Source organism: Arachis duranensis, chromosome 4 (genome assembly GCF_000817695.3).
Source record: "Arachis duranensis cultivar V14167 chromosome 4, aradu.V14167.gnm2.J7QH, whole genome shotgun sequence".
NCBI classification, from domain to species: Eukaryota; Viridiplantae; Streptophyta; class Magnoliopsida; order Fabales; family Fabaceae; genus Arachis; species Arachis duranensis.
In genome coordinates this window covers 11,559,807-11,573,475 of record NC_029775.3, presented here as the reverse complement: position 1 = coordinate 11,573,475, position 13,669 = coordinate 11,559,807, and the positions used below count along the sequence as shown (strand labels likewise).

The 13,669-nt window shown below is 32.4% G+C and overlaps 1 protein-coding gene and 2 pseudogenes across 1 annotated transcript; 2 read left to right on the top strand and 1 right to left on the bottom strand.

Annotated features, from left to right (window-relative positions):
- The first annotated feature begins 348 nt into the window (after window positions 1-348).
- On the top strand, window positions 349-3,546 carry LOC107483359 (uncharacterized). Its single transcript, XM_016103982.3, has 8 exons — window positions 349-713; window positions 981-1,211; window positions 1,340-1,450; window positions 1,620-1,688; window positions 1,809-1,940; window positions 2,471-2,548; window positions 2,705-2,845; window positions 2,967-3,546. The coding sequence occupies exons 2-8, from the start codon at window positions 1,014-1,016 to the stop codon at window positions 3,153-3,155; spliced, it is 918 nt and encodes a 305-aa protein (XP_015959468.1). The 5' UTR covers window positions 349-713; window positions 981-1,013; the 3' UTR covers window positions 3,156-3,546.
- A 6,018-nt stretch (window positions 3,547-9,564) lies between these two features.
- LOC110279874 (protein SLOW WALKER 2-like) lies at window positions 9,565-12,058 on the top strand (annotated as a pseudogene).
- Window positions 12,059-12,262: 204 nt separating this feature from the next.
- Window positions 12,263-12,982, bottom strand: LOC107483322 (17.4 kDa class III heat shock protein-like; annotated as a pseudogene).
- Between the last annotated feature and the right edge of the window lie 687 nt (window positions 12,983-13,669).

The window sequence follows — 13,669 nt, the reverse complement described above, 5'->3', positions numbered from 1 at the left end:
AAATAACTTAAAATTTAAAAAATAACAAAACAACTTAAACAAATAACTTAAAATTAAAGAGTAACAACATAAAAAAATAATAATTTATAATTTATAAATATAATTTTAAAAAAATTCTAATGATGACTCCTAAGCAAATAAATTTCTAAATTCAATGTATAAGCATATATATGAGTTCCCTATTTATATTACTATAAAGATACTATAAAGATAAAGATAAAAATAAAAATAAAAATATAAAACATTTTATAATATTAAAATTAAACTCTGAATTTATAAACGCGGCAAGAAACTCTAATTCCACAAAAGATGTTTATATCTTTTATATATACCTCCCGGAGCGGGTAAGAAGTAAGGACGGATACACCAGGTTGAGTGATTACCCGCCCCAACCGGATAGGGCGGATCGGGTATGAGTACTGCTGCCAATCCTACTTTTCAGCAAAACCTAAACCCTTTCACATATTCTCTTCACCGCCGTCCGCCACCCTCCTCCCCCTTCTCACTGTTTCCCCCTCTCACTCTCAAGGTTACCGCAGCACCGTCGTCGCGCTCCTGACCCACCCGAGAAGACCGTGGTCGTCGCGTGCCCGACCCAACCCGAGGAGAATCGTCGCGTCCTAGGCAGCACCGTCGCGTCAGAGGAGAATCATCTTCGTTTTGGTGACGGTTTAGTTTTGCATTGACTCCATCACTCCAACGTGTAAAAGAAGGTGGACATTTTTTAAATCTTTTCTGGGGAAATTTTAGATTTTTAATATTGGATTAATGATGTAGAACTACGTGTTTCCTTGCACCTTATTGGTGGAAAAATGGGACCCACATTTGCTATGCTTCTCTGGACCAATCACATGCGCTAAAAATTTTATTTTTATGCTTAGGAAAAGAAGCAAGATTTTGGGTTTTTTCGGTTAGTTCAGTTATTCTGTCAAGTTCCGTGGAAAATTCCCACCTTTTTAAGATTTTAATTTCCTGTACAGGTGGGGGTTCTAGAACAGCGCCTGTTGAGGAAGATGAAGACATTGTTTTGGTTTGTGTTTGTTTCAGTGGTGGCTTCAGCATGGTTGCCACTCTCAGAGTGTTTCAAAAAACCCGCAGGGCTTGCTAGGAAAGAGGACATTCCGTACATAAAGTGCCAAGTTTGTGAGATTCTCGCTAAGCAGTTGCACCAGCAGGTGAAGAACAAGCAAGCTGAGATCGCTCCCAAAAAGGTTTTCTTTTCTGTTTTTCTATGTCTTTCAATTGATTCATTGTGTTTCTGTCAGTGTGTTTTATTGGTAAGATTGTTCTGTTCTTGTTTGGACTTATTATAATTTTGTGTGTGTTTTTGGGATGCTAGATCTCGGAGTATGAGATCATTGAGATAACAGAGAACGTTTGTAATCTTAAGAAGGTAGAAGCGGATTGGATATTGCGCTTTGATATTGTGGAGAAAGAAGATAGGCTTGAGGTAAGAATGGTGGTTCAATTTTTGCATTTATTTGATGATTGTGTGTGGTTCATGCAATCTTTTTTGGGTTTTGGATTGAATAACAATAAAGCAAGAGTTTTGGTGGTTACATTGCTTTTGTTTTAATACCTGCACATTGATTCTGCAACTTCCTTTTATTGTTTATCAGTTAGTTGAGCATGACTCTGAAGGACAGTGCAATTCTGAGTGCAAGACAATCGAGCGAGCATGTCAGGAGGTATGGAACTTTGTGTGATTTTCGCTCGGTGCATTTGTTTGTTGCCAATGAATTGCACACCTTATTTTCTTTTGGTTCTGAAATGGAAAAGTTTATGATGAATTATTTTCAAATTTTCAGGTTATAGGGTATTCGGATACAGATGTTGCTGAATATCTATATAGTTCCAAGCCTGATGCTGATTCATTGTACAAATATCTCTGTAGAGACCTTACTAAAGCATGCAGCACCAAACCACCCCCTGTCCCTAAGGTAGTGGCAATCTGAAATTGAGGCTTTGAGTTTTATATTTATTGTTTACTTATTGCTTTCAAAAACCAACTATGCGCTTTTGTTTCGATTAATGTAGTTATGTGCTTATAGAGCGATGCCAACTATGTTGCTAGTTCAATCTAGCTTATGGGATTACTGGTTATAGAACATTAGAACAGCTGGAGTATTTCCTTATAGCTGATAGTCTGCCCTAGATTAAAGTGTAAAGTGTAACCCTTGATGAGAAATCAAGATTTTTTTTTTCATGTCCATGGTTTATTTTCATGCAATTCTCAGTTCACTTTTTTATCAACAACACTTTACCCACACCTTACACCTTAGGTTCCAAATTCCATAATCCCAACCAAATGAAATATCCATTCTTTGAAGTAAATAGTTTGGGAACTATGATTCTCTTTCATGCAATGATATTGTCATAATGTGTGATGTGTAATATGCTCTTGCCATTATTGTTTGATGTTTTGTAAAGCTACTTCATCTCTAATCAGAGTATCCTTTCTGTTCTGTAGGACAGAATCCCTGGTGAAGCTTTTGTTGCTAAGTCTGATAAGGAGGCTGAAATGGAAAAGCTACTAAAATCTATGGAGGTATTTCCCTTGTTCATGTTATATATCTTTGACGATTTATTGTATATCGCTATATCTTAGGAGGAGGGTTATCTTTGTCCTTTATTTAGCTCGATGCATTCTGTTAGTTCTTTAGCGGTATAGCCTTATGTCCTCACTTATCTAATTCTGCACCAGGGCATGCCAGGAGCACCTGGCATGAAAATGTACTCAAGGGATGATTTAATGAACATGAAAAACCTTGGTGATGAAGATGCCGAAGAGGAAGAGGAAGATGAAGATGAGGATGATGGCGATGCTGCTTTTCCTGGAAAATTGGTACTTTCTCTTTTTTCATATTGCTTTAAGAAAAATGACATGTACCTTTATTTTATTAAAGGAAACACTTGATTAAAATGTCATACAATCGCTGACAAATCAAGAAATCTGCATATCGTAGGGAAAAGTTCTGAGAGAAAAGGAAAAGGGGAAAAGTGACTGGAAACAAACGATCAGAAAAGGAATCACAGATACGACTGTGACGCTGAAGAAACATGCAGACCGAGTTTCCAATCGCTTAAGACAGTGGTGGAGGGCAAAGAAAACAAGTTCAAAGAAGGGAACAAAAGGAGCCAAGTCTGAACTTTAGCAAGTCACAAAAGCTTACAGCCTTACACTGCATTTCTCTAGATTGTTGAAGAACTGCAGGCATTTCAACACCAGTTTGTTACATGTACAATGAGCCTGTGATAGCCAAGAGGAAGGATCATAGAGAAGCAATCAAAATGAGAACTTTAAGTGACCACTTGTCAATTGGAATGTTTCATTTTACAGTCAAGAATTTTGCTCTATTCATGTATCTTAATGAGTCAGTTTTGATGTTGAGGGTGGGTGTATAGTGAGGGCTATGAGCTTATGATGTTCTCCAAAGGTTTGTTTTCCTTTTTATCCCCCTTACTCCTTATTTTTAGAATTCTTTTCTCTCAAAAAATTAGTTTATAGTGTCTTCTATATTGAATTCCCTTATAATTGTGTTGAAACATGATTGATTAGGATATATGATGTACGGATATGGTACGACACCATGAAGAGATATGCCGACATATGAATTTAAAAATCTTATAAGAATTATTTTTAAATTTATTTCAAGAATACATGTTAAAAATAAGGTTAAAAAATGCATTGACATGTGATGATATTTAGGTGTGTTTAAACGAGTTTGAAGAATATTTTTTTATTTTTTTATTAAGATACGATTGGACACAAAAAATACGTGTGTCGACGAATACCGTATCTAAGATATGTCTGACATACAGATACAACAAATAAAAAAATTGTCTTAAAAAAAGTAAAGGAATATAAATTGCTTAAAGTGTAAACAACAAATCATAATAATCAGTACAGATTAGGATGAAAAATAGAAGTTAAAACAAGTAAAGGAATGTAAATTGCTTAAAGTGTAAACAACAAATCATAATAATCATCTGAGAACAAGACTAACTTTAATGTAATGATATTGATATGGGCACTCCTATTTTTAATAATGTTATATCATGAGCGGTGCTTCTTTAGGTACTATTAATTTGATGAAAATTTTTTTTAATAATTTTTTTTATATTTTTAACGTATTTGATAAATTTTTAATAGTAAAAATAAAAATACTAAAAAAATATTTTTTTTGAAAAGTTATAATTTATATTTTTTTAAAAATTTTTTAAAAAAATATTTTTTACATAATAAATAAATAACTATTTTTATATTGTTATATCCAAATATAACTAATAGACAAAAAAATTTATATGAGATATTTAAATATAAAATTACTTTTACTTTTTTAAAAGATTTTTTAAAAAAATATAATTCAAAAAAAAAATTTCTTAAAAATTCACGCAAACAAATTCGTAATTTTTTTTATCTATATTTGCATGAATTTGCAAAAAAAATAAAGATATTATTAGAATAAGGATGACATTATCTATTTCTCTAATTTTATATAAGCACATTAGATCATCATAACCATCTCTACTCAGAATTTGTGTGTTAAATTTCATAACATATTTTACTTGTTTATAGGTGTGGATACTGGATACCGGCACTATGCTGCCCATTTCTTAATGTAGATAATAGTTTGAAGAGTAAAGTATTGTTTTTGTCCTTAATATTTGGGGTAAGTATTAAAATTATTCCTAACATTTTAATCGTTCTATTTAAGTCCCTAACATTTTAAAATTAACTCAATGTTGTCCTACCGTTAAGAATCCGTTGACAGAATTGACAGCGGGACAAAATTGAGACGATTTTGAAACATTAGGGACTTAAATAGGACGAAAACGTTGGAGACAAAAATGATATATAAAAATAAATTTTAATTTAATTTTATCTTTCAATAATATTAATTTTTTACTGTATATAGTATTCAATTATTTTTTAATTACATCTAAGTAAATTACACTTAATTACATTACTTTCATTTTAAATAAATTTATTTTTTTATAATTTTAAAGAATTTTAATATATTAGAGGGACAAAAGGTATAATTTATATTTTATTGTATATATATATTTTTTGTTCCTTTTCTGCAAGTTTATATACTAGTCATTTTACAAAAATTTCATGATAAATAAAAATCTTTAAGAGTAAAATTAAAAAATAATTTATTTACAATAAAAGTAATATGATTTAGTATAATTTACTTAGATGTAATTAAAAAATAATTGAATACTTTGTATAATAAAAAATTGTTATTAAAAGATAAAATTAAAATTTATTTCTATATATCGTTTTTGTCCTCAACGTTTTTGTCCTATTTAAGTCCCTAACGTTTCAAAATCGTTTTAATTTTGTCCCACCGTCAATTCTGTTAACAAATCCTTAACGACAGGACAACATTGAGTCAATTTTAAAACGTTAAGGACTTAAATAGGACGATTGAAACGTTAGGCACAACTTTAGAACTTACCCTAAACGTTGAGGACAAAAACGATAATTTATTCTAATTTGAATAAGCAAAAGTTCTTCTTAAATTTAAATTTGTTTGCTATTAATGTACCAAAAATAAATATTACAAGTACTCCCAATTAATCACAAGGTACAAGAATTACATCAAGGTTTATTTTGGTCATAAGAAGGTTGAAGGAGTATTAGAATGAAAATGACATTAGCAATCACGCAAATTTTGTATACTTGCTAACAAATGCAAATCTATTCACTGAAAATTGATAACAATTAAGAAATAGTTGCTTACGGGGTTAATTATCTGAATAAAATAATATTTTAAAGAGGAAGTATAGAAAGTCAATAGAGTATTTGTACAATGTGTATAATGGAGATTTAGAGATGTTTAATTCAGTAGGATATCAGATATTTATTATCCCTAGTATCCAGATGGTTATTCTGGATAGTATGGGTTTATTGTGTTTGAGAAATTAATAATATTTTACAATGTATGTTCATTTTTAACTCATATTACTCCAAATAAATAGCTTATTATATACTATAAATATTCCATTGGCTCCCTAATAAATTCTATTTTAAATATCATTACGTCCAAAAAAGCCAGAACAGCAACTATGAATTTATAAGCGAATTTGAGCAAAATGTGAAAATACAGTTACAGTTCCTCAAACAGCAACCTCTACATTAAAATATAAAAGCGGCAATAATTGCTGTATCTTTTTTTACTCTGTACTTTGTTCCCCTCAAATTGTGTTAATTCGTAATTCAATTTCAGTCTTGCTTAATTTGCTTTCAAATTATTGTGCTGTATTTTTATTACTCTTCTCTCTTTTCTTTTTCACGGAATAATAAGTGAATGTTTTTGATAGTGTTTGTTTGTGCAACCGAATCTTATTCTCATCATAAATTAGAAGTTGTACGTTGAATGTAGGCGTGACTATAAAAGTATTATGCTATTTCATTTTCTAGAAGTTCTACTATCATTTGCTCTGTAACTACAACTTATGTTTATCAAAGAATTATGCTATTTCATTTTCTATAAGTTTAATGAAGGGTGTAGTCATGAACAGGAAATTGATTTTTTTAATTTTTTTAATACTTGAGAAAATGAAGTGTGATCTTTTATCATTAATTTTATAAGTGGGATCAAAAATATGAGAAAAAACATTAAAAAATAAAAGATCACAATTAACACCATCTTTTTTCACTGGAGAGGATACACTTCCCTCGTGAACAAGGGGTAACATAATTAGGAGAATAAAAAGAAAAAGGGGGTAACAAACTCGATAAATTTAAAATAAATGTAATGGAAGAATTGGCACTGACTAAGCTAACTCCAAGCTATTCCAAAATCGATGCTCCTCGAAAATCAAGATGCAAGGAATTAACTAATTAATCAATGAGATTTTCACTTTTATAAGAGGTGCATTGCGTTGCATATATTTAACTATTATGATGATGTACATTGGAGTCTTAAATTAGTTTCGAATTGTGACATACACTGAAGTGGTGCCAATCGAACATTTTTTGCTTATATAAAGTACATTAGAGTGTTAATTTATCTATAGATTTTATATTTTTATTTTAATTTATATATGAATATAAACTTTAAAGTATTATTTAATTATTAGTAAGGGTTAGATGGGTATTTACAGAAACGGATTACCGTAGAAAAAAGTTTAAAAAACTAGTAGATTTTGTACTTTTTAGTTATCAATTAGTCATTAATAATATTTTAATGGTGTGAAATTACATTTAATAGTATAGATTCATTCAATTTTTATTTAATAGTTAAATGCTGATGAAAATTTAACAAAAATATTAGCCCCTAACATTTCTTTATTCGCTAATAATAATGAAACATGTAGCATTTTAAGTTAAAAAAAAAGCGCGAAATTGTGTAAAGCAAAAAATTGCCTCTACTTGTCCGAATGCTATTTCTATTTTTATTCTTATTATGCCAGTTAAAATAATTAATGTCATAATGTATGATAAAATGCAATAGAAAATATTATATTATTTTGGACCAAATAAAAACGGAAAAAATCCTATTATCTGATTATATGAGTCAAATAAACTAAATATAATAAAGTATATAATTAATGTGTGATCAAATGCAATAAAAATGTTGATTTTTTGGTCGAAATAAAAATGTAATTAATGCAAATCAAGCATTTGTGTTATATAAACATTGCAACCGCAGACAATGAAAACATCAAGTAGTAGGAAAAAATAGTCAAATTTGATTTTCTTTCTTTCTAATATTACTTAAATTTATTATTTTAACTCTATTTTTACTAGGTTTTTTATTTAAATAAATTAAATAAATATTTTAATTACTAAAATAAATAATTATAAAAATTATTATCGAAATTCATCCCTCAATCTTATCTCATTTATAGTGTAAACGAGATAATACATGTGCGTGTGACACGTGTACATCTCATTTACACTATAAGCGAGATAAGGTTGAAGGACGCCTGTATATAAATGTCGTTTACAACGAGGTTCTGGATCCCAATCTGAACCTTTCGACCACTTTCTCCTCTCTTTTACCCCTTTCTGACCATATTATCGAGTAATACGAAGATCGCGTGCAGATGCACGTAATCAGGACATCAACAGGCAGAATGCGACATGGCACTACATTGGGGCAGCTTGAGTTTTATGTAATTCCATATATGTATATGCATGGTTAGGGTAATTGCCACAAACTATAATACAATTTGTATCATTAGAAATAGGTCACTGATAGAAATTAATAATTCTAAGAATGTGGTTATCGTTTTTTGTTAATTAAGTTGTTAACTATATAATTATTAATTTAGAGTTTAAATATTGGGGTAGATATTTTTCAATCATCGAGTCTAGTTTATTGATCAGATGTTTCTTAATTTATTAATTTAGTTAGTAATTATCGAAGTTTGATAACTAGATTATTAAGTAAAGTCAAAGTTTGATAGTTAGATTATTGATTACTTTATTGAATGTTTTAATTTCACGTAAGGCAATGAGACTGTGTGTATTAGTTGAGAATAGGAGTGGCAATGGGTAGGGTAGGGTAGGGTTTGAAGCCAACCCTAACCCTACTCGCGGGTTGAGATTTTTATATAAACTCAACTTTACTCTATCCGCGGGTTGAGAATATCCCAACCCTAACCCTACCTGTTCTCAACCCGCAAGTTACAAAAAGATGCAAAATTATTATATAATTTCATGATAATTTAAATAAAACTGACTTTTATGTAAAAAAAAAATTAAATTATTAATTAATGAACTTTTTTAGTGGCTAAGGATCTTTTACATTTAGTGAGAAGATTTTTATTCAATATCCATTTAAAACATATTTTTATATAAATATATAACATATACATATATAGGGTGCGGGTTGGTCGGGTAGGGTTGAGGCTTAACCTGCACCCTACTCCGACCCGCACGAGAACCCAACCCGCACCCTATCCTACCCGCTGCGGATTGGGTTGACAACCCTACCTGATCGGGTGGGGTCGGGTTGGGTACCCACGGATACGGTACATGTTATCACCCCTAGTTAAGAAAGTACATATTAGCCAAAACAGTTTGATATGTTGATGGACCTATACAAATTTTTAATTTTTAATAATTGAAAAATATTTTTTTTGTCAGAGACCTCGCCTACTCCTGCCCCGACGAGTGTCACACATGCTTCCTTCACTTGACGCTATCGTCCCATATTTGAGGGAGGCTGGATTCGGCGACACGATACCTCTCAAAAATTTTACTTTTGACAACTTCCTAATCATGGCATTCGTGAAGCAATGACGTCCGAAGACCCATACGTTCCATCTGTCGTGGGGTGAGACCACTATCACCTATAGGACATGGTGTACTACTTTGGGCTACGCGCACATGGGGACCCAGTTGGGAGTGCTTCCGTGACTTCTTCAGGTGGTATGGCACGGAGACGTGAGAGTTGATGAAGCGGCTGCTCGGTGCTAGACCTCTTGGACATATCATTCGCTGTGCTCTCCAGCACACTGAGGCACCACAGACATCGTCGGTTGCAGTTCGCTGTTAATGTCCTTGATATACCAGAGATTTTTTCAGTGGTGTCCACCTGACCGATGGATTTTCATGTATTCTATGGCTGCAAGGTAACAATTGTTTATGTCTCGCTTATGTTTTGTATTTGTAACTTGTTATGACATTTCGTAACATGAACTCGAGTGTACAAAACCACCACCACCAATATCACCAACCTCGACGGAGAGCTCCGTCACTTGTTCCACCATGATTCTTCCATGAATGTCAAACATGAGTTCCACATATTCGTCGCCCAGGAGCCGAAATAGTCGAAACTGAAAACTCCATTAGCCAATGTTAGTGTTTTCTGCATATAATTTAATATTTCCCTTAGATTCAAAGAAGCACAAGTTTTACTTTTTGTCTGTCCTATCATGTTTTGAAACTTATTGCTAACCATTCCTGACTTTAGTATAACATTTCAGACTTATTTTATTTTTGTGTTTATTATGTTTAACTACAATATTCTGTATTGCAAGACTTAATCTTTTGAAATCACTTTTCTATGGTATCATAAGTTAGTCCTTCAATTTTTCAATTTAAAAAACTTTGACTCCACAAATCCATCCAGAAATGGTAATTGTTTGACTATGAGCCTGATTGATTTTTCTTGACTATGTTTCAGGTTAACATCTTAAGCCAAATCCGTCTAACAAATAAAGGAGATGGACCAAAAGTGGCAAAACGTCTAATAGATGTTTATTTTGCGCTGTTTAAGGTACCAGTTTTACCAAGGAAACAAGTGTTATTGGTTTTCATAGAGACCTTCCCCCGACACACCAAAAAACAAAAAAAAAAGAAAATTTGACAATATACATTTTCGCTACATTGTTACGAAAAAGGTAAAATTGAATAAGAAATATATTCACATCAGAAATCTTTAGGTATTAATCTCAAGTGCAAGCAGCAATCAAATTTCTGCTTGATTTTCTTGCAGGGAGTGAATAGGGCATTTCCTTATGTGTCAAGCACTGAAGTTGATGACATTGTTGATGTTCAAACCCCAATTCTTTTCCAGTTGTTAAGTATATTTGAAAGCCTGCAAGAATCAGATAGCCAGTGATCGATTTTACGGTGCATTGTACTTTAAACTTCTGCTTCCAAGGCAATTAAACATCTTTTTCTTGTTTTATTTATTATACCTCTGTAATTCTTAACTTGTCTGTATTTCTAAGTTCTAACTACCTTGATTTGAGGCAGAAATGTTAGTTAGACTTGTTCTAAGAGCAATGAAAAGAGATGTAAATTCAAAGCGTGTGGCTGCATTTTCTAAACGTCTATTGCAGGTAATCATTGAACTGCCTTTTCATCTATTTCTCTTAATATATAGAGTAACATGAATCAAGTTTTTGATTTTTTTTCTTTTATTTCCATTTCTATTTTTATTTATTTATTTATTTATTTTGGCTTCAGGTTGCATTTCTGTGCATGCCTTTTTCTTCTGTCTGAACTCCTTAAAGCCAGACCACCTCTATGGTAAGGCTAGTTGTTTTTTGGTGTATGCCATTTTTATTTATTACATTTAAATTGGACTAGTTGCTAGTGAGAAAATTTTTAGTGACTTGTATCAAATGCTTCAAGATCAGACATTCCTCCATTGTGTGTTTGATGCTGATAATTACAGCAATTGAATTATCCGGTCAACATTCTAATTTGAAGACAGTATCAACTAGTATAAAAAGTGATTTTATAACTTGCTTTTTCTATGTTGTTGTAAAAGCTGAAAACTATTTTTTCTTACGCCTTCCTCAAAATATTTTGTCTTTTAGGAAGATGGTGTTGCAGAATGAATCTATTGATGACGAACTTGAACACTTTGAAGATGTTATAAAAGAAACTGATAATGAACCTAGCACCGTACCCAAAAAACAAGCTGATAATATTACGGTGACTACCTAAGTTGATTCCGTATCTCCTACAGTTTCTCTCCGATAAAACTTCTGAACTTCGTTTTGCAGATGGACATTAACAACCACTTGCTTGGCAAAGAAATTCTTTCACTCGCCGAAGAAGATGTTCCCCCAGAAGATCTCATCTTCCACAAATTCTATACAAACAAAATGAGTTCTAAACCGAAGAAGAATAAAAAGAAGTCAGCTGATGAGGAGGATGCTGACTTCTTTGATGATGACGAGGAGGTTGAAGGCGGGGATGAGAGCGATAATGAAAAGATCGAGAATCTCTTTGGATACTGCTGAACTGGACAGTTATGATTATGATGATTTACTCAGTGTCGCTGAAGAGGAAGACGATGACTTGATTGGTGCTACCGATATAAATGAAGATATACCATCGGATATGTCAGGAGGAGAGGCTGAGGATGCCATTGATGTTGATGACGATGACAACGACGACAAAAGAAAGCTCAAACAAAAACAAAAACGCAAGAGTGAAAAGGCATCTCCATTTGCAAGTTACAAAGAGTATGTGCATCTAATGAAAGACGATGGTGATGAGAGTCACAGGACACAGGAAAAACCTGCCCGAAAGAAACACGAGTCCAAAAAGAGCAAAAAAAATACTAAAATAGACTAATTGCATTATTCTGATTTTACATTGATGCTTGGTAGCATCGTTAGCACACATGAAGCACAATACCAATTTTCCATGTCATATCAAAACTTTTTGTATCGTTAACTCTAAAATGAATTGATTAGACTTAGAAAATTTCATTAACATTTTCATCACGTGGAAACCACTACATAAATAGCGTCACTGCCAACTCAACAAACCTATTGTTCAAGCAATGGCAATTTCAACTGTTTTAGATTTCGGTGGTGGAGGGTGTTTCTCAACAGTAACCGTAAGAATCTCGTTCTCACACTTGGCTATAATGACGGAGGGGTTAGCATTCTCAGGCAGACGGAACTTCCTTTGCAATTTGTGTGGTGCTCTCCTCTCCAGCCTCAGGTACTTGCAGCCTTCATCATCACCGTCTTCACGTTTTCTTTTTCCCGTTGCTCCTAATAACAAGTACGTTCTCGTCTTCCACTATTACCTGCATAGTTGTGTTTGGTAAATATGAATATAAAAATTAAATTTAAATATTAATTAATATATAAAATTATATAAAAAATTTTAAAATACTTTTAATTTTTAAAAGTTGCAAAAACAGTAGCATCAACTTTTTAATTTATCCAAATCTGACTAACATTTCATTATTAACGCCTCTTAAGAAATCAATGACATATATTAGCTGTAGTGGCAGAAATAAGTACCTGAATTTCAGATTTGGAGAGACCCGGAACATCCATGAAGAACACATACTCTTTGGAATTGTCCAAAATATCCACTGGAATGTTTGAAACTATCCTGCCCTCTCGAGTGTAGTTATGGCTATGATGAGAAGAAGGGAACAAGATTTTTTCCATTGTCTCTGGTAAATTGAACAGATTGAATGAGTCAACAATACTCGCCATCTTTACAAATTATCACTCCGAACATGAATTTTTATGTGGGTTCTTCTTGCGCTCTCTGAAAGTTCGAAAGTTTTTAGACGAGTTTATTGTTTTATATAATGAGATCATGAAAAAGTGGAAAAGAGTAAGAAAAGTTCGAGAGTGGTAAACCAAACATTCTGGAACTGGAAGGATTGTTTGGATATCTCGGTACACGTGGAGCTCGATTGTGCTTCGTATTTTCTTAGGAATGCTAGGGGACTAGCAAAAATTGTGATGTATAGCCATCAATTAGCCATCATCAACATTTTTAATGGTGTGAGATGACATCTAACGGTATAGAATTTCTCATTTTCCTTTTGATGGTTAAGTTCTGGTCAGATTTCAATAAAAGTGTTGGCCCCCTAAACTTTCTCATTTTATTATATGTGTCTTAATCTTAAAAAGAATTTGCCTTCGCTATCCCTTTCAGCTGATCATGTATTCATGTCACCCATTTTAATATTAGAGTAAAGGATAATTAGGTCATGATTTTTTTTGCGGACATTTTAGTCTCTAAGAATTGAAAAATATATTTATATCCTTCACCTTTTTAAAATGTGGGCAAATTTAACTCTCCGTTAAAGTGACTCCGTTGAATTCGACGGAAAAGTTTGACGTAGTTCTCGTGGCGCTGACTTGGTACGGAGCACACGTGGCATGTCACTTTTCAAAACAGGACATATTAGTCTTCTTAGACCAAAACATG